This window comes from Salvia hispanica, chromosome 5 (assembly GCF_023119035.1).
Source record: "Salvia hispanica cultivar TCC Black 2014 chromosome 5, UniMelb_Shisp_WGS_1.0, whole genome shotgun sequence".
Taxonomy (NCBI): Eukaryota; Viridiplantae; Streptophyta; class Magnoliopsida; order Lamiales; family Lamiaceae; genus Salvia; species Salvia hispanica.
Genome location: NC_062969.1, coordinates 390,041 through 409,272, shown reverse-complemented (window position 1 = coordinate 409,272; position 19,232 = coordinate 390,041). Strand labels below are relative to the sequence as shown.

Sequence of the window (19,232 nt, the reverse complement as noted above, 5' to 3'; positions counted from 1 at the left end):
AGAATAAATTAATAATATTAATATATAGTAATACAAATTTATGTAAAATTTACATGTAAATTATCCTTTTTTTTCATGGCCCCAAAAAACATGTAACAGCTGAATCTAATGGCACCACAAAATCCCACAACAAAAGATATTCTCATCCAATCTCTTAACTACTTTTGCAAAATTCTACACAAAATTCATCACTTTCTTATTAAACCCAAAAAGATAAGGTATAAAATAGTGAATAAATAATACTCCAGTTGAAAGGCATCAGCTTTACAGCGAATCTCTGAGTCCACGTGGCGATCTGGGTGCTCGTTTCTTGATCACACCACAGCTGTTCGTTATTGATGCAGGGCCCACGCTATCCGGCCTCACCAATCAGAACTGGCCGCGTGGGACAGGGTTTGATGCTGACGCATTTTTATAACTTGTTGAATGAAACTTCAAAGCTCTCTTCCTGGAAGAGCCTATTTCTCTTTCAGTGGTGTCACCTCAAACACCTACACTGTGTGTGAGTGAGTGGGAATTTTGATGTGTTTTTTTGCAAGGTGAGAGTGGTTTTGGAGGTGGGGCTGTCTTTTTTTGTGTGGCTAAAGTATCAAGATTCGATTTTTATTTTTCAAGCTTGGTTTTTTCCACTTTGTTTATAGTGATGGTTGAAGGTGTTATTGTTTTCTTGCCATTTTGCACATGTTTTCCTTTTTTTTTTTTTAATGTGGGTTCTGTTTTTGGTTGATTGTTTGTCTGATTCTTGAACTGAATGTGATCTTGCAGGTGTTGTTGTCTTAGCTAATTGTGCTGGTTTCATATTGATCTTGCTATCTTTGTAGAGGTAATCTCTCTATCTCTCTATCTCTCATGTTGATTGAGTCTTGAATTCATGTTTTTGTTCATTTTGTCTTGTAGGTGTGTTGTCTGACTTTGTTGGGCTGCCTTCACACAGCTTTTTTTAGAGGTAATCTCTCTCTCTCTCTCTCTCTCTCTCTCTTTGTGTGTGTGTGTGTGTGTGTGTGTGTGATTGATTAAGTTAATAGTGAGTTTGTTAACAATCACATCTGTTTCCTTTTAAAGTAAAACAGAATAAACTATTAAACAGTTTGCTATTGATGATTAGTCCACTTTCTAACAGTTTTAGTTAACTAACTAATAATTACTCTTTTATTACTGTACAACTTTTTAGGCATAATTTTGAGGCATGGATAGTTGTCTTCCTGATTGGAACACTGATGTTGGAGGTGAATTTCCTGTCCCTCTTCAAAGAAAACCCCTTGGGTAAGTTTCCTTTTTTCGTGTTTGAACGCTAGACCTCGTTGTTTGCACGATGTTCGTGGCTAGAATCTATCTATGATTGTGGTTGGCAGATTACAGAATGAGTTGGTTGAACTATTGTGGCAAAATGGGGAGGTTGTGTTGCATAGTCAAACCAATAGGAAACAATCAAAGCAAGCTACTTTGATTCAAGGTGGTGATGACGATGAGACAGTTTCATGGATTGATTGCCCTATTGATGAATCATTTGAGAGGGAGTTCTGTGCTAATTTCTTGTCTGAGATCCCTCCATCCTTGGATGAATCGAGCAAGAAGCCGGATGGCGAAAGGGAGTTCAAATTTGGCGAATCGTCCGAGGTTATTCACCAAGGTTTTGCCCCGTCTCTGCCTCCACCTCCACCTAGATTTGAGGAGGGTGTGGCCGGGAAGAGCGTTGAGTGCTCTGGCATGACTGTCGGGTCGAGCCATTGTGCGAGCAACCAAGTTGTGAATGAAGTGGACATGAGTTGGGCTTCTAGCCGTGGGGCTGGGAGGGGGAAAAACGAGGGCGTGGAGAGGGAGGTGCCCGGGCAGGCTAGGACGTCTTGCTCTGGTGGATCCGGTAGTGGTAGCTTGTGGAAAACGAGTAGCCTGTCGAATGAAACGAACAGGCACAAGAGGAAGAGCCGTGACATGGAGGAGTCTGAATGTCCGAGTGATGTGTGTGACACCTCGTCTTTTTTTTTTTTGTGTTGTTTTGGTTTTGTTTTGAGTTTCTTGATGTTATGGCAATGGATTGAGGTGCAAAAGGTTGTTGTGTAGGCGACTGAATCGGAATCGGCTGCAGGGAACAAGGCAAAGAACGGGACTGCTCGAAGGAGCCGTGTGGCTGAAGTGCATAACATGTCTGAGAGAGTAAGCATTGGTCAAAATTTAGACAAAACAGAGTTTTTGTTGTTGTTGTTGTTGTGATGATATCCTCCGTGTTTCTTGTATCGATCCATTGATGCATTGTCGTGTTTCCTTGCAGAGGCGAAGGGACCGGATCAACGAGAAGATGAAGGCGTTGCAGGAGCTCATCCCTCATGCCAACAAGGTAGAACCAAATCTAACTCACCAAGATTCTTGAAACGTGCCTGTTGGTTGTTTCGTCGTTTGAGCTTTTTCATTCGTGCAGTCGGACAAGGCCTCCATGTTAGACGAGGCGATCGAGTACATGAAAGCCTTGCAGCTGCAGATTCAGGTAACTTGGAGTGGATTTAGGTCATTTTTTGCTAAAAATGTGTGATGAGTGTTTGGTTTCAACTTTGGGTGTGCTTGTTTGTTGTTGTAGTTGATGTGGATGGGGAGGGGGATGGCGCCGATGATGCTCCCGGGCATGCAGCACTACATGTCGCGTGTAGGGATGGGTGTCGGGCCAACCATGCTGCCCGAGATCCATAACCTAATGCGCTTGTCGCGCTTGCCGCCCATGGATCAAGCTATGAGTGGGCCGATCCAAGCTCCGGTCGGCCCTCATAACCCGTTGTTGAACCCGGTTAATTATCCGAACCATATGCCAAGCTCGAGTTTCCAAGAGCAATATGCTAACTATATGAACTTCCACTCGATGCAAAGCGCTTCGCCTCAGGTGTGTTTCACACACTTGTCGCGATCCTAGATATCTTGCACCGTAAAAACTTATTGGCGAGTCGAACATCTAGATTTAAGCTCATCTAATGGCATATTTGTAATTTTTGCAGTCGACGAACATGTTCAACTTCGGATTTCGTCCGGCTCAGCAGAATCAAGGCAACGGGAACACGCCCGTTGGATGAGGAGGCCTATGCAGTCGAGACGGTTTTCTCGAAAAATCCACGAAACTGTGGTATCGGACCGATAACTCCGACGATCATGTGATTTAAATCCCTCATACGAACACAAACACACACACACTCAAAGATGAACTATGTAAGTGTGTCACATGGTTCACATTGATCATTTTAATACTCCATGATTTATAGGCAAAATGTTTTAGTAATGGGAAATGAGTTTTCGATTTTCATTTAGAACAATCCAACTTTTTAGATATGTATTAATTTCATTACATTCACATAATGTATTATTGCATTCCCTTTTACAAAGCTGAAATAAAAGGAATGTAGTGATTCTTTTTATTGGAGGTCCAATTGTTCGAAAATGATGGTGAAATGATGCCTCTTTTAATTTCATCCATTTGTTGTGATTTTTTCTTGTACCTAAAGATAAGTGAGCCATATTATTGAAAGTGATCCAGAGTAACAAAATGCCCGAATTGTAATATTGGGATATTTGTTTCATTTATATAAGTTTTCATAAATTTTAGTTTTGCATACAAATGCAGCAAAGAGAAATGCAATATTGTATTATAAGTATCCAGTTAGCTACATAAATAATCATATATATGAATTCAGTCTTAATCAAGAACCCTTATTTCAAGATTTTGATTTCTACCTGGTTCAAGAGTCCATCAACTGATGCTCTGATCATTCAAACGAGGCGACCTCCTGGCTACCGCTGTTTCTCACAGAGAAGCAGATGCGTAGAACTTTATAAACGCGAGATCAATAAAGGAATTGACACTGGAACGTCCTCGCCCATGGCAGGCTGGAAGAGATCTAACTCTCCGTGGCGCTCCAAGACGCGCATCCTGCAGTCTTCAGCGGCCATCAAACCAGTAGAGTATGCACCATGGACGGATCCTGGATAATCTATGCTTGTCGCTTCACCAGCAAAGAACAGGTTGTCAACAGGGACCCTCAGCCTCTCGTACAGATCATGGGATTTTCCTACTGTATCATAGCTATAGGAGCCCAATGAATTTGCATCTGTCCCCCAATGGGAAACGAGGTACTGGATCTGCACAGTTTATGTATGATCTTTAGTGTTACAGGTAAGATGATCCGAATGAAAATCGTATAACATAAGGCAGTGAGAATTCAACAAATTGAATATGGGAACATTACATACCGGTTCAGAAGCATTTGGAAACATCCGTTGAAGTTGTGTAAAAGCAAACTTTGCAGCAGCCTCGTCAGGCATTTTCTCGATGTCGCGGGCCAATTGCCCAGAAGGCATGTAAACGAGGACCCGATGCCCTGTGGCCTTGTGCAGATTGAGAAAGTAACTGCACACGTAAGTAGTTTCAGCAACAATCCCCAAAAACTCTACGTTTGGCCAAAAGACCTTGTCGAAATGCAAAACTATCTTGTTCTCAATCCCGACTCCAATGTCCCTGATTGCTTCTTCTTTCCAGTCAGGTAATCTCGGCTCAAACTGGATGCTGTTTGATTTCAGAACACCGAGAGGAACAGCAATGACAGCAGCATCTGCTACAAGCACTCTTCCATCATCTACTGTGATTTTAACTCCACTATGACCTCTGACTATTTTTGTCACTCTAAAAGTAAAACCCAAAATCAAGAAAACCCAAGTTCAGATCAGACTGTATATCAGAGAGGAATAATTATAGAGGCTAAGTGGATTGTGTGTTACCTGTGGTTCAAGCGGATGTCAAGACCTTTAGCAAGAGTATTTAAAACAGGAAGATAACCCCGAACCATGAGCCCATGCCCACCAGGGAGCAACTCTTCCTATAAAGCAAATACATCAAATGTAAATAAAAACTCGAACGAATCTGTTGATTGAACGAGCCGTCTAGTTGCTATTTGCTAATTGCAAGCTCTTGCCACCTCTTATGTATTTGAAAGAAATAGACATATTTTGCAGATAAATTCTTTGAAACTCATTTCATCACTACATGAACAGATAACACATATATAATAGTGTAATACTGCAAATTATACAAATCCTGAAATTTTTTATAAAAGAACAAACTTTTAAGCATAAGCAAGTAACCTGATCCCAGCCTCTAAGTGAGATAGTATCAGCATCTGCAGCAAACCAGCCTTCCATTCTGCAGAGGTACCACTGTAACACATTATGATCGACTCCTTCCAACCTACAAATGCGCCAACCTCTTAACAAATGCCACAAAATAAGAACAAAATAAAGGTTCCAAGATTTGATGCATGCAGAACCTTAGGTCCGGCCTCCTCTCAAAAACAATTGAGATGGCACGTTGGATGGACATGTCCTCTCTAAACTCCTGTCTAATAACATCAGTCTGGAAAAAGAAAATTCAAACCAAATCCGAAATTAGAACTAATATCTAGGGCTCTGCACTCTGCAGTATGGGAATGTAAAAAAAACTGAAGGGGTCAGAGAGAAGATTGACGTGGCGTACCTCTTTCAAGATGGCCTCAAATGTTTCGCCAACCTTTGCGACTAAGTCTTGAGGGACTTGATTACCATCCATGTCATAAAGGGCATAGCTGATAGAACAAATGGAAACCAATTATATCATGAATGTAAATAATGCAAGAAAGATGTTCAAATGATCTAAATCGTAGAACAAATGAACAATACATTAACAGTAATTGAATCAACATGCCAAACAAATACAAACAATCAATAGCTTCAAAAGGCATACAGTAAAGTCATTAATATATTATGGCACGCAATACCTAATATTTTATTGAATCAAAGAACAAGAGTCGCATAAGGCTGAAATAAGAAACACTTATGAATTGCGTGTTACTCCTTTCCAAGTTCTCAAGTAACAAAGGAAGGAGATACTGCCAGAAATAGCTGATATCAATGCTTTTACAAGTCCAATTTAACAAAAAGTGGACGTATATTCTTGAATGGCCACACTGAAGTTGCAAGGGGCAAAAGGGGTACCTTTCTAAATCATGGTCATACAAAACTGAGTTGTCCCCACTGGTCCGGTAAAGTGGTAGTCCCAATCTCCCAATGAGCGAAGCCAATGGGTTCTCATTGCCAACACCATGTAGCCTGAAGAAGAATGCAGAATGCAGACAGTAGTTAGCAAATGTAGAATACAATAACTGAAACACAAAAATGCTGTAGGAGAAAAGATCAATTACCATGATGCACCCAAGTCAATAGGAAAACCAAATGAATAATTGGTATGAACACGGCCACCAATTCTATTCCGTGACTCCAACAAGGTAACCTGCAAAACCACTTTCTTCAGGACCCATATCGACAGTTGTGAACACAGTAGCCAACGATCTGCATATAAGTGTGTGCATATACCTGAAACGAGGCATCATGAAGAGTCCGTGCAGCTGTAATGCCGGCAAAACCAGCACCTATGACGATAACTGATGGCGAGTTTGTCAATTTCCTCTCCAAGCTTGAATCGCAAAGATCTACAAAGTAAAATTCACTCAAGTTAACACCTTTTAAAAGAGTACAAACATCTAAACAGATTTACTCCTTTGAGTTCCTATACAAGACTGCATTTTTCTGAAGTCTCAACACTAATTTCCTTTAAATTTGAATTAGAGATGAATCAATAATCCCATGTTGCCTCATATTCTCCCATTCAACCATATTAATTAGAAACAACTACAAACAAGCATATGTCATCAGCTAAAAAACAACAGAAACACACACTTACTAGATCGCAATTGACGATTAAACTTGTTGTCTCCGGAATCCATAATTCAACAAAGAATTGAGGCCGCGGTGGGTATAAAGGGCACAATTTCTACTAGTACTACTAAAATTGATCGATCTTAACCTCGATAGAAGCTTGGGTAATCTTAATAGCAGGAGGAACAGTAAAAAGCTGGTTTTGGAGAAGATGAGAATTGAGGTGATGAAATGGTTGGAATTCGACGAAACACCCAGCTTGACCGACCCGCTCATGCGTCTGCCCAAATCCCCAAAATTCGGAGAGAAAAAAAGGAGTAGAATTGAATTGTGCAGACTATTGAGAGTCCCAATCCAGCTTCCACAATCACTGAGGCGATCCGCAATGAATTCGTCGATAATTCCTAGAAAAAGGAGAAGGGTTGCGGGAAAAATCCGAAATTGGGATTTGGGATCGAATTGTAGTGGGTTTTGTGTTTCTGAGGAAGGTGTGATGGAGGAGTATTTATAGTGTTTGTGAATTGCTATATATGACGTCACTAACATCATATTTTAATTTTTATCAGATTAAAAATTTAGATGGCTGTCATTTTTTTACCATTATACATTAGTTATTATTTTATCTTATTTTATTTTCTGAGGTACTATTATTCATGTTCTTTACTAAGAAAATGTGGACTCGACGTTTAATACTCTTGAAAAGACATCAATACAATGTATGGTAAAATATCTATATAAATATTTAATTAATTATTTGGCTGAGTTTAAATGACGAAGTCGATGTAATTATAGATTGAGAAATTGGTTCCTAAAATTTTGAAGTTTGATGGGAAAAACCAAAATTTGCTCAAAATTCATGGTTTTAGAGATCAATATCTTTTATAGATTTTGGTTCGATTCGCAATTAGGTATTGGGCATGTATTTTGTAACAATTTTATAATTAAACAAATTATTTATTTTTGAACAAACATAGGAGTATATATTAATTTCATAAAAAAATATTTATATTAGCTCACAAAAGGGAATTGGCAACGTGAAAGCAAAAACAAATGCGTCGGTGATGGTGGGCCCCTTTTAACTAAATGCGTCGCTTTTCCTAACCAACCAACGAATTCGTGATGCAATTGGCCATCTCACACGTGGCTATAACTACGTTCATATATTATTTTATTATTAAATTCATTTTTTTCAATATCTTGAATGTCGGAGAAAAAATAATTATGTCTGGTTGATTATTTATTATAGGGTCAAAAATTTCTTCATGATTGTGTTTATTATTTTGTCTTCAAATCTCAAATTATAATTATAATTATAGGAGCATGTTAGGGTGCCATCGTCCCTTAAAATAATAGGAATAATATCATACCATTATTTCTAACCAATTATTTGTATACGTAGACGAATAATAAGCTGCCACGTGGTAAAAAAAAAATGAAAAAGACGGTCATCAATATCCAACACACTATACAACAATCTATAGATTGCTGTGTAGTGTTTGTAATATTGCTGTGTAGCGTTTATAATATTGCGTATAAATGGTGTCACGGTGTCATTTTAAGAGGGGTTGTCATTTTAACACGAACCTATAATTATAATTATAATTATTTGAAGGAATATAAGTTAAATGGATTAGCCCTCTTATTGGAAAATAACTAATGGGCTAGCCCAAAAGGTGACATATTTATGTGTCACGGACCCATAGCCCATTAACCAACAAATTTAATGGCTCCCCATTAATTAAGGATTTTCAATTATATTTCATGTATTTTTGTGAATTTGCAATTCTCTTTATTCGTTTTCCATATTTTTTAATTTTAGGTGAAATAAAAGAAATGGCAGGAGAAGAGCCTAATAAAGATGCAGAGATGAAGGAAGTCTCGCAATCTACAGAAAGAGAGGAGGTGAGAAATATGGAAAACTCAATAGTTACATCTCATTTGTTTTGTTTTCTTCTTGTTGTTGAATTGCAAGTATTTAAATGTAAGTTTTTATAGATAATCAAGACACAAATAAGCAATAGATATTTCATGTTTATGCTGGTGAATACCTTGTAAATTATTTATCAATTTTCAGAATTTTATGAAAAAAATTTAAATCCTAGAAGCTTCAATTTTTCAGAACTAGTTTCCTCAAAAAGTTATTGAATATTTGCTTGATAATAAATTTATGAACTAAATTTCTATACATTTTGGTTTTAACATATCAACTTTAAAAAATGTGTGTTAATTAATAAAATTATTAATTTGATTTAAATTTTGCAATTAAAATGATCTTGCATTATATTCATCAAAATTACATCGTTTAGAATTACATTGGGTAAATGGGGAAAGGAGCCATGACGAGTTTTGTGATGTATTGAGCTTACGCATGGGTAGTGTTGATCATCACTCTCAAGATGATCAGCTTATTGCTCTTTGTTTAGCATCAAAGTTGGAGGCTCACCACATACAATAATACCCTTTCTTTGTTTGATTGCTCAAGATCATTTTCCAATATTATTGGAAATTTATTTTGTAGCAGGGAAATATCAAAACTCATAAGCATAGATTGAATGTCGCATTTGAAAACAATATTCATAAAACTCAATTTTATCTCATCCATCAACCCAATACCGATGACTGGTTAATAGTTCATTACATATATAATTAAATACATTATATATTTTGTTTAACCTAAAACATCTTTAGTAGTATTAAATACTCCATTCATCCTCAAAAAATGTATTGGTCCGCACGCACGCCTCCAAAATTAGACTAAATCTAAATATGAAAAGTTTTTAACAATATTAATATGGATCACACAATCCACTAACACTATTTCCACTACATTCTCCCTCTCTTTTACATTTTTCAAATCTCTCGTACTTTACCAATTTCAAAGTAAAACTCGTAGTATCATTTTCAAATTTGCCTATATTTTAAGGACATAGGGAGTATTAGTTAGTAATCATTATATTATAAGCAATTTATATTTGTAAGACATTATTATAAAAATAGTATTGATAGAAGAAAATACCAAAACCTTAAACTATTGTGCTACATTGGTTAATTAAAATAACTTAAGGTACCAAAATAGAATTTTCGAAAGGGGAGAAGAAAAGGACCGAACTGCAAAACTCTTTCCTTTCCTTTTTCTTCTTGTATTAAGCTTAAATTATCCAAACCAAATATCTAAAAAAATTCATATCTTGCCGAAAAATTCGCACTCACTCGCGAAGCCGGAGCAATTTCTGGGTGCATCAGTGTGTGTTGTGTGTGTGGGTGTAAAGCTGAGGAAAAAATTCAATCAAAGCTATGAGAGTGTTGGAAGGCTAAAGAAAAAATGCCTCAAGCAATAATGTTTTTGAAGCCCTTCATTTCTGCTCCATCAGCTTCAATTTGGAGGTATGTCTGCTCCCACTAAGCTCCTTTTATGTTTCTAGGCTTTGTGTGTGTGTGTGTGTGTAATTTCAAAGTTGGTATTTTTATGCTTATGTTTCTCCATGATTAAGCTGTGAATTTGTAAAATTGAATTGACATATTGAATTTTGGGGAAATTTGAATGCTTGTTAGTGTGAATGTTAAAAAGATATTTTTGTATAATGAGGTTGAGGCAAGGGTGAGATTTTCAGATTTGATTGCATATTTATGTCTATCTTTGTTTGTTTGTGTGGGGTTTGGGGGTTAGGGTTTAGGGGATTTTTCATCATTTCTTTTAAGTAAAAGCATGGTGTATGAGTTTGCAGCGAATCGATTGGCAGCAAGAATGGAGTTGATGCTAACATTAGGATATGTAAGAGGGCCGAGGTGGTGTGCTTTGGAATGCTGGCGCCGCGAAAGTTCATGCAGAGGAGGAGGAAAGTCGAGGTTTTCAAGGATGCTGCGGATGAGGCGGATCAGAGGAGCTGGAGGAAGTTGATGCTCGAGATGGAGGAAGCTGACTCTGCCGTTGAGGTGCTCAAGAGCCGGAGAGTCAAGAACCAGGCTCTGCCTAAAGATGTCGTGGTTGGGACGCTCGTCAGATTTAAGCAGCTCAAGAGATGGAACCTTGTTAGTGAGGTATACGAGTGTCGTCCCTACTTCTCGAGTTTTCTTGGTTTTTTTCATCTACACCGAACATTATCTTGATTTCAGTCTCTCTGTGTGAAATTTCGTTGAATATCTTTGGCTCATTTTGTTGTTCTCGTTTTCTCAAGATACTCGAATGGCTGCGGACTCAGCATTGGTGGGATTTCAAGGAGATGGACTTTCTGATGCTTATTACAGCCTATGGAAAACTCGGGAACTTCACTAAAGCCGAGAGGATCATGAATTACATGATAAAAAATGGTTATCCGCCTCACGTTGTATCCTACACTGCTCTTATGGAAGCGTACGGGAAAGGAGGTCAATACAGTCAGGCAGAAGCAATCTTTCGTAGAATGCAATCCTCAGGCCCCGAACCATCTGCAGTGACGTATCAAATAATTCTCAAAACGTTTGTGGCGGTAAGGAATCCTGTAACTTTTAATGCTTTCTTATAGTATCTGTGCCATTTTGAGCATAGAACACTGAAGTTCTTTCGCCTTTGGCTATTTCAGGCTAACAAATTTAAAGAAGCCGAAGAAATCTTTGAAACCCTACTCGATGAAAAGATTTCACCTCTAAAACCGGACCAGAAAATGTTCCACATGATGATTTACATGTACAAGAAATCAGGGGAGTTTGACAAAGCTCGTAAACTATTTGCATTGATGACTGAGAGAGGAGTCGAGCAAAATACAGTGACTTATAACAGCTTGATGTCGTTTGAAACCAACTACAAAGAGGTTGCCAATATCTTCGACCAGGTATATTAACAAACTACTGAAACCATTTTTATGGATGATTGTGATTTATATTGTTCTTTACTCTTTGCTCTCGTCGTTATAGAATTTACCCCAAATTGCTTATATGTTGATGGTGTTTCTCAATTTTCTGTTATTATTGTTTATTTTTCTCTTTGCTGCTAATTTTCGTTGTGCTATTATCCGTAGAAGATGTCGTTTGAAGTTACCTATTTTCTAGTGGTGTATTTTCCTTGTATTACTATATCCAAAGTTATATTCGACTGAATCATCTTTGTGATTTTAGATGCAAAGGTCGATTTATCGACCTGATGTTGTGAGCTACGCTCTTCTCATCAACGCCTATGGAAAAGCTAGAAGAGAAGAAGAAGCTTTAGCTGTGTTTGAAGAGATGCTTGATGCTGGTGTGAGGTACGGTTCCCTTTGTTTATGCTCGTTCAAATATTGCGTGCATCATCATACCAAAGCAATAATATGTGCTGCATTATCCATGAAATGTCGCTGTTGGTCCGACTTTCAATTTTTCATAGTCGTGTGAACATTGCAAATTTGCCTAGATTGGTTTAATCCTTTTCTCACACGAGCTTTGGATGCTTTTCTTTTTTCTAGGCCGACGCAGAAAGCATACAACATCTTGCTAGATGCATTTGCGATATCCGGGATGGTAGAGCAAGCACGAGTCGTCTTCAAGAGCATGAGACGGGACAGGTACGTACAACTTCCCTTGTGATTAGATGGAATATTCTTCATATACCGCTTGGTGATTGTGTTTCCAACGTTACTTGGCTACATGCACCTTGATAAACGAGGAACTAGGGGAAAAATGCAACGGTAACCTCTTTCGGTTTTTATGACCTCTTGTTTTGCGTGCTGCAGATGCACTCCCGATCTCTGCTCTTACACGACTATGCTATCGGCCTATGTTAATGCATCTGATATGGATGGTGCTGAGAAATTCTTTAAAAGGATAAAGCAAGACGGGTTCGAGCCGAACGTTGTCACCCATGGTACTCTCATCAACGGGTACGCTAAAGCAAACGATCTCGAGAAGATGATGGAGAAGTACGAGAGCATGCGCCTCGAAGGAATCAAAGCCAATGCGACCATATTCACTTCCATCATGGACGCTTTCGGGAGGAACAAGGATTTTGGCAGTGCCGTGATTTGGTATAGTGAGATGGTGTCGAGTGGCGTCGTGCCCGACCAGAAGGCCAAGAACGTACTCCTGTCTCTGGCGAAAACACCGGAAGAACAGCTCGAAGCTACGCAACTCGTGGAGAATCCTTCTTCAGGCCGACTCTCGAATGGAATCGCAAGCAACAAAGTCGAGAACATGGACGATAGCGAAGACGAAGATGAAGACGAGGGGAAAGTATTGGATGATGAATTTGATGAGTTGACAATTAGCAGCAATGATCAATTAGTAGAAGCTCATGCTTTGTGAAAATTGTCATGAAATTTTGGATGATTTTGATTTTGGTTGTTGCTATAATTGCATATAGTGTTGATAATTTTTATTCCGAAAATTTGTTCTCTATTAAAAAAAATGGAATTTTTAAAATATAAAAACTAAAAATTCAAAAACTGTATAGCAACAAAAGTCGGCTATTTTTTTTTCTCGTTACAGATTGCGATGGATGTTCTTAAAAATTAGTCTAAGAGTCCTAACAACAGAAGGATTCATCATAAAACATACATACAGCAATGTTACATACCACTGGAAAAGGAAACCGAGAGGCCGACGTTACATCGGTCAGTATTCGAGAGATCCTACGGACGGTATGCTGTTTAAGTTGCTTCTGGAGTCCTTCCGGCTCACGTAGTCATCGCAGCTGTTGCTGGTGGTGGAGAGCCAATGATTTTGGGTCGAATTTGGAAGATCGAGGCCCTCTTTGCCCATTTGCTGCACTTCGAGAGGCGACAGAATCTTGATGTACCACACGCTGTTCACGAATTCCCTGCGATGTGATCGAGTAGATATTTAGGTTATCAAGAAACACGAAAATGTAGAACGTAAAAATCTCCCTAGAATGTGATCTCGAGGTGGTATAGTGGTGGAGTGGTTAATTTCCGGTCGAAAGTCACAAATTTGGGTCCCACATCCGGGACAAGCGCATAGCGGGAGGCTTTCCTAGTGCGGTTAATATCTCCCTATGTGATTTTCGGACTACTACAGACCAGCGACATGCTTTTCGATGAGAACTGACTAAAATGTGACACGGACCAAATACGAACGAATTTATAATAAGATGAATGAAGCAGTGGAAGACAAGAGATGGTTACTTACTGCCAAGGATCATCGCCGAGGAGAAGAATATCATTCTCTCGGTCAACGAATACAAGCTGCCAGCCTGATCTCTGAGGATCTTCCAACAGGCCCTCGAGCCCAAACATGCGAGCAAGCTCGCTCCGCAGCTCTGAGTAACTGCTGAATTTGGAGATATCGAGTGACCGTCCAAAAGATCCCGACTTATGAACCTGCAGCAAACAAATACTCAAAATCAGAAAGCAATTGGATCACTGATTGATAAAACAACAATGTGAACCTCACACAGTGTACCTTCACAAAGGCTCTCGATGTTGGATTAGATTGGTCCACGTTTTCCGAGGACTGCATGTAACCCGACTCGTCTACACAACTGGAGGTAGTCATGTCCGAGTTGAGAGGAAATTCGGTGGCTGCACCACTTGGAAATGTGGGGGTGGTCGCATACGGCATCGACAATGATTCGTTCTCGTTGCTGTTGTTTCTAGGGTTTGACATACCAGACAGCATATTAGCCGATGAATCCGTACCAGCACCGAACATCAAATTGTCGTGAGAATGTGCCACGCCATTTAAACCCGGATGTGCTTTACCATTGATACCATTGAATGGCAGAAGCAGAGCTGAAAGGTCCGAGACCTTAGAATTAGGCATCACCAGCTCTTCTGGATGGGGCACTCCGAATTGAGAAACCCTGGAAGGCAGCTGTGGGTCTAACGCTACTCGTTTTGACGAGGAATGGGAGACGAGAGGATGAGGTCCGTTCAAGTTCACATTCGGGGACATTCCTTCACTGGAAAATGAGCTTAAAATGCTTTGCATTGAAGAGTTGTTAGACGAAGCCATATGGTTCCCGATGAGGTCGGAGAAGTTCTGTAGCTGGCTCGTCGACGACAAGACCTGCACGGGCGTGAACTGAGACTCGGAAGCCGATCCTATCTGCAAGCTAGTCGGAATAGATTTTTTCATCAGCTGATCATGAAATTGTGGATTCGGCTGCTGCTGCTGAAGATGATTGATAAACGACTGACGGCCCTGCAATTGCTGATGCAACATCTGAGACTGAGAAACAACGCTGTTCTCCGGAAGGTTCTGCAGGAAGTTTGGTTGAGAATGAGGCTGTTGCAGCATCTGATTCTGCAACAGCGATGCAGAAACGTTAGGGGCGCTCTGCTGGAACTGCAGGAAGGACTGATTGGAGAGTTTCAAGGGATCCAACGACCCCGCGTCCTGCATTGCGCCAGCTGCCATCACTTGGTAAATATCGGGTTGTAAACAGAGCATCGAAGGGTCTAGCCTCGGTTGCATCCAAGGGGATACACCCTGAAACTGAAGGCCTTGATCTCCGACACCCCCACGAAGCCACGCCATAGAAGAATTCATCCCCATATCGCCATCTTTAAGACCTGAAGGACGAACCATGATAGGATCAGAATAATGTCCGGTTGAAGGAGAAGGAAGCCATATAATTTCAAGCTTTTCAATAAACCAGACCAGGAAATGATGGCAATCCAGATGGCCACGGTCGCTTCAATCTGAGAGAGAATGGAGATGGGTACATGGGAAAAGTCGTTAGAGGTTCGATCTCCCACAAGGACACTCTGGGTTGCCTCTCCCCTGCAGTCGACTCGTCCCATCCGACCTGAAAAAGAAAATACAAGACACCTCAACTTCAATTTTTTATCAAATTTAAACTGATAATTAGATGAGAGTAGCTTAGCTACAACAACATAAGACATGTCCATACCTTCACTGAGCGCCAATGCGAGCTCGGCCAACGAACCGGATCCAAATCACTGACTCCCGTAATTGTACCCATATACCTGACATCCCGAATTCACAAAATATATATAAGCAGACAAATACAAAAAAATAAAAGAAATCTGCATGATGGGAGAGAATGGGGGGAGGACAAAAAGACGTACCTGCGGACGCTTGATTCTTCAGTTTCGAAAAGCATCCTAAAGCGCATACCAACAGAAACTCTCGTATGATAAACTGCTTTGGCATATTTTGCGAGAGGTATCACAAACTCCGATGGACAAGCCCTGAAATTTGTAAACCCGGGAATTTGAAGATTAAATATTGCCTAATGAGGGGTAAGCACTTGCAGAAATTTACCTGGGATTATAGAAGATGGTGAACCGGCTATTTGTCGCCGCAGCATGGGCAGCAGCAGCAAGAAGCCCAATGTGCATACTATCACTCGACAGCACTGACGAAGGCATGACAGTTTGAGATCGATTTGCACGCCGAATCCCCAAGAATAATTGGTTGTTTTCGTTCCTAAAAGTGTCAAAAAGAGATGTGACCGCAGAAACTATCAGAAAGGCACATCTAGTCCGCAACGTATAAAATTTAAAAATCTATAACTTCATCCTTCCCGACGGTTCCTCAAGGCTTGGATCGGGTAGGAGGGAAATATGACCAAATGCTCGAATGACAAAGCATAAAGAACTAAAGCTGCATACCAGATGAAAATAACAGAATCTCCAGCAACAAGTCTCTTCGCACTCACGAACACACTCCAACCGGTTGTTAGGAGATGCCTCTTCGGCTGACCTGGATAGGACGAGAATGCAGATTCATAAGTAGGTAATAACAATAATTACCACAAGCCGAGTCAATAACATGAAAAAAGCCCACGTTGTCCTGATTTTGAATCATGATTTGGAAGAAAACACAATAGTCCCTTCGGACAAGATATTTTGTACAAATAATACTATGAGAGAACAAATTTCTTCAAACGAGTTATTTATGTAATACGATAATCACCCCGAAATATATGCCTAAACTTCCACTCGTTTCCGTGAAGATCCTTCGCGATTAATTCTTGAGCCGGAGGGGTTTGAGAGTAGTCCTAAACACACATTAAATTCACAGTTCAAATATAGAAATCACAACTTCCAAAATACTAGTCAAACAAAGTACGGATAAACCTACAAGAGGAGGAAAAACTTTCTCAGCTGCTCGACGAGGGACAGAAAATCCTCCATGAGTGCTGGTGTCACTAGCAGTCAACGTCTTACAGAAGTAATTCGTTGGCTGTTTGCTTGGAGTGCCAAGCTCTGACGGTAGTAGGCATATGTCCTTCTGCTCTTGCTAAAGAAATAGTAAACGAGTAATTAACAAATAACGAGATCAAGAACATGATACAAATAAGTAAAAAGTAAATTACAGGGGTAAGTGGCTGCAAAGTCATTTGAGCGTGGACCTCATCTGTTTCAACATCTGCCTGTAGTATCGAAAACCAAAATTTTAAGATCCGAACTTCCAATAAGATTTAAAAACAATATAAAATCCTACAACAATAGTATAGTACACGACTTACATGCATGGTAACATTGTGAAGTTGGCATATTAGCTGCGGCTGCAAGCCAGGATAGTTAGGGATAGCACTGTCTACTACCTTGTTCGTAGAGGCGGAAACCTGGATAAATACTACCAAAATGTTACAGAGCATTTAACACAACCTCCGATAGCTTAGTGTTAGACACTTGGACCAACATCATCACGATTCCAATATATATCAAGATACCGGACAGTAATTCTTCAAGAAAACGAATCAATAAAAGTTCTATTTCAGGCGATCCCAAATTCCCAATTAATGTTTTCCAGTTTCGTGTTAGCTTCTCATTCATGATGACAAAGTAACAACTAACAAGATGCAAGCACACATCCACGGTCCACCAACGCAAATATTGAGTAATTATAGAATCTCCCGACATAAAGCTACCCCCTAAGGTTACTACAGAGGCTGCAAGAACCTATCATCATATAATTTACAGAGAGTTAACATCGCATAAATCTCGGGTTATGCAACTAACGAGGCCATTGATCACCAATCACTTGGAAAATAAGGGGGAAGGTGAAAAAAGTACGCACTAATTCACTACATAAGCATCTCAAAGTGACGGAGTCTGAAGTCCAATTCAGTCCAAATCCCTCGAATTCATCGTTCCACGACTCTAAACCGACATTACGCATCACACTAACACACATGAGCTATCAGCTTCTCTACACATAGAATTTACTCTAATTTCCAGACTACATTATTTATAAGCTGCAAGCATAGAAACATCACATAAATCGAAAAATAGCAATGCATTAATCCCGCTAACGACAATCAATACCCTGAAATATGATAAAATATCCACAGACAAATCAAGGATATGCTTAAACTGAAATTCTTCACAAGACCTGCTCACTATGGCCTTGAGGGAAATAAACCACCCGGCTCCCGAGCTGGGGAAGCGAAACCAGCGGTCCGGCACACGCGTGCCAGAGCTCCGAATTCAAGCATTTCTTCTCCCCTGCCAACGCAAACAGAAAAAATGAGCTGAAACAAATCATTCCAATGAAATACACAAACAAACCCAATGTGAATTAAAGCGAATAATAGAGCACACCTTCCTCCGCCTGAGCATTAAATGCAGTACTAGTTGAAGACGAAGAAGAAGACAGCCTCATATTCCAAAAGAGGAAATAAAGACTCAATTTTTATTCCTAAAATAGAACTAGAAAAGCAAAAAACAAAAAACAAAGAAGCTTAAACACTCAACCTCATCCTAACCACCCACCCCCCTCCTCCGAAAGCCCCCCGAAAATGGCAATTCCTTTCATCCCAACTCACATTTACCCCCAAATTTTCCACCCCTTTCTTCAATTTTCCCTCTTTTAAGTTGAATACGAGCGACGTGAGAAGAAATGGAGCGAATTGCAAAGTGAAAAATTGAGGAAAACAAGAGGCGAAGCAGATCTTGAGGTGCTTTTTGGAGTTAATGGTTGGGACAAAACCCTAAAGAAGAAGAAGACTGGTCCGAGGAATAAATGAAGTAAAGTTTTTAGTAAGTAAGGGAAAAGCAAACTAGGAAGAAAATGATGAGTTACTTTTGTGAACTATGTTTATCTCTCTGTCTATAGCTCTGCCTGCTAAATTGAGAAGCAGATTTATTTCTTTGGGAAACAGAATTAAATGTTTGGAGAGAGAGGATTGAAGATGAAAATGAACTTTAATGAAGTAATTTGGGAAACTATAAAAATTACTATGAGCTCTTGTTTTTAAGTATGAAATGAATTCATCTTCTCTTTTATTTTTTCTTCCTTTTTTTGGTAACACCCACGCATCGAGAACCCGAACGCAATTTATTGATTGAAGGAGAGGGGAATAATCAAATTCAAATTATAAATATTGTACAAAACTCCACATTAGATTATGGATTGTTGAAATTTTAATAGATGACAACATAATAGCAATAAAAAATGTCAACACAGTGTCAACGGTTGATGCTATGTTAACATTGTGTTGAAATTAAAATCTTGAAATTTTACATTGGGTTACCATTACGTTGAAACTGTGTTGATGCCAATGTTTTAAAAACCAGATCGGTAAGCGAACCAATGGAGCTACTAGTCCATGGTTCAACCGGTGGGGCAATTCT

General features: G+C 39.5%; 4 protein-coding genes across 6 annotated transcripts; 2 read left to right on the top strand and 2 right to left on the bottom strand.

Moving 5' to 3' along the window:
* Positions 1-304: 304 nt before the first annotated feature.
* Positions 305-3,395, top strand: LOC125188166 (transcription factor PHYTOCHROME INTERACTING FACTOR-LIKE 13-like). 3 transcript variants are annotated; one of them, XM_048084922.1, is made up of 10 exons: positions 305-539; positions 766-823; positions 898-946; positions 1,172-1,263; positions 1,353-1,959; positions 2,062-2,154; positions 2,270-2,335; positions 2,417-2,482; positions 2,573-2,869; positions 2,982-3,395. In XM_048084922.1, exons 4-10 carry the CDS (start codon positions 1,187-1,189, stop codon positions 3,054-3,056), a joined length of 1,281 nt encoding a protein of 426 aa, XP_047940879.1. In that variant the 5' UTR covers positions 305-539; positions 766-823; positions 898-946; positions 1,172-1,186; the 3' UTR covers positions 3,057-3,395. The 3 variants fall into 3 exon arrangements, with proteins under 3 accessions (XP_047940879.1, XP_047940880.1, XP_047940878.1); XM_048084923.1 differs by having other exon boundaries at positions 305-557; XM_048084921.1 differs by lacking the exon at positions 305-539 and having other exon boundaries at positions 666-823.
* Positions 3,396-3,603: 208 nt separating this feature from the next.
* Positions 3,604-7,180, bottom strand: LOC125188165 (polyamine oxidase 2-like). Its single transcript, XM_048084920.1, has 10 exons — positions 6,746-7,180; positions 6,379-6,494; positions 6,207-6,295; positions 6,001-6,114; positions 5,504-5,591; positions 5,298-5,383; positions 5,116-5,218; positions 4,753-4,850; positions 4,228-4,657; positions 3,604-4,116 (listed from the first exon to the last, which is right to left on the bottom strand). The coding sequence occupies exons 1-10, from the start codon at positions 6,786-6,788 to the stop codon at positions 3,808-3,810; spliced, it is 1,476 nt and encodes a 491-aa protein (XP_047940877.1). The 5' UTR covers positions 6,789-7,180; the 3' UTR covers positions 3,604-3,807.
* Positions 7,181-9,889: 2,709 nt separating this feature from the next.
* Positions 9,890-13,036, top strand: LOC125189075 (pentatricopeptide repeat-containing protein At3g59040). Its single transcript, XM_048086266.1, has 7 exons — positions 9,890-10,104; positions 10,446-10,758; positions 10,896-11,186; positions 11,280-11,528; positions 11,812-11,936; positions 12,135-12,233; positions 12,402-13,036. Exons 1-7 carry the CDS (start codon positions 10,043-10,045, stop codon positions 12,967-12,969), a joined length of 1,707 nt encoding a protein of 568 aa, XP_047942223.1. The 5' UTR covers positions 9,890-10,042; the 3' UTR covers positions 12,970-13,036.
* Positions 13,037-13,089: 53 nt separating this feature from the next.
* LOC125189073 (auxin response factor 6-like) lies at positions 13,090-18,715 on the bottom strand. Its single transcript, XM_048086265.1, has 14 exons — positions 18,201-18,715; positions 17,992-18,104; positions 17,123-17,221; positions 16,970-17,026; positions 16,735-16,893; positions 16,567-16,651; positions 16,263-16,353; positions 15,913-16,077; positions 15,717-15,839; positions 15,539-15,614; positions 15,286-15,433; positions 14,086-15,197; positions 13,813-14,003; positions 13,090-13,483 (listed from the first exon to the last, which is right to left on the bottom strand). Exons 1-14 carry the CDS (start codon positions 18,259-18,261, stop codon positions 13,279-13,281), a joined length of 2,685 nt encoding a protein of 894 aa, XP_047942222.1. The 5' UTR covers positions 18,262-18,715; the 3' UTR covers positions 13,090-13,278.
* Between the last annotated feature and the right edge of the window lie 517 nt (positions 18,716-19,232).

Bases quoted from the DNA above. Each gene is read 5' to 3' on its own strand.
- LOC125189075 (XM_048086266.1), top strand. From the start codon at position 10,043: ATGCCTCAAGCAATAATGTTTTTGAAGCCCTTCATTTCTGCTCCATCA. The intron at 10,105-10,445 runs GTATGTCTGCTC...ATGAGTTTGCAG, and splicing joins CCATCAGCTTCAATTTGGAG to CGAATCGATTGGCAGCAAGA. The intron at 12,234-12,401 runs GTACGTACAACT...TGCGTGCTGCAG, and splicing joins AAGAGCATGAGACGGGACAG to ATGCACTCCCGATCTCTGCT.
- LOC125188166 (XM_048084922.1), top strand. From the start codon at position 1,187: ATGGATAGTTGTCTTCCTGATTGGAACACTGATGTTGGAGGTGAATTT. The intron at 2,155-2,269 runs GTAAGCATTGGT...GTTTCCTTGCAG, and splicing joins TGCATAACATGTCTGAGAGA to AGGCGAAGGGACCGGATCAA. The intron at 2,336-2,416 runs GTAGAACCAAAT...TCATTCGTGCAG, and splicing joins TCATCCCTCATGCCAACAAG to TCGGACAAGGCCTCCATGTT.
- LOC125189073 (XM_048086265.1), bottom strand. From the start codon at position 18,261: ATGAGGCTGTCTTCTTCTTCGTCTTCAACTAGTACTGCATTTAATGCT. The intron at 15,434-15,538 runs GTATGGACATGT...TTTCTTTTTCAG, and splicing joins CGCATTGGCGCTCAGTGAAG to GTCGGATGGGACGAGTCGAC. The intron at 14,004-14,085 runs GTACACTGTGTG...TGTTTGCTGCAG, and splicing joins CATCGAGAGCCTTTGTGAAG to GTTCATAAGTCGGGATCTTT.
- LOC125188165 (XM_048084920.1), bottom strand. From the start codon at position 6,788: ATGGATTCCGGAGACAACAAGTTTAATCGTCAATTGCGATCTA. The intron at 6,115-6,206 runs GTAATTGATCTT...ATTCTTCTTCAG, and splicing joins ATTGACTTGGGTGCATCATG to GCTACATGGTGTTGGCAATG. The intron at 5,219-5,297 runs GTTCTGCATGCA...GCGCATTTGTAG, and splicing joins GAGAGGAGGCCGGACCTAAG to GTTGGAAGGAGTCGATCATA.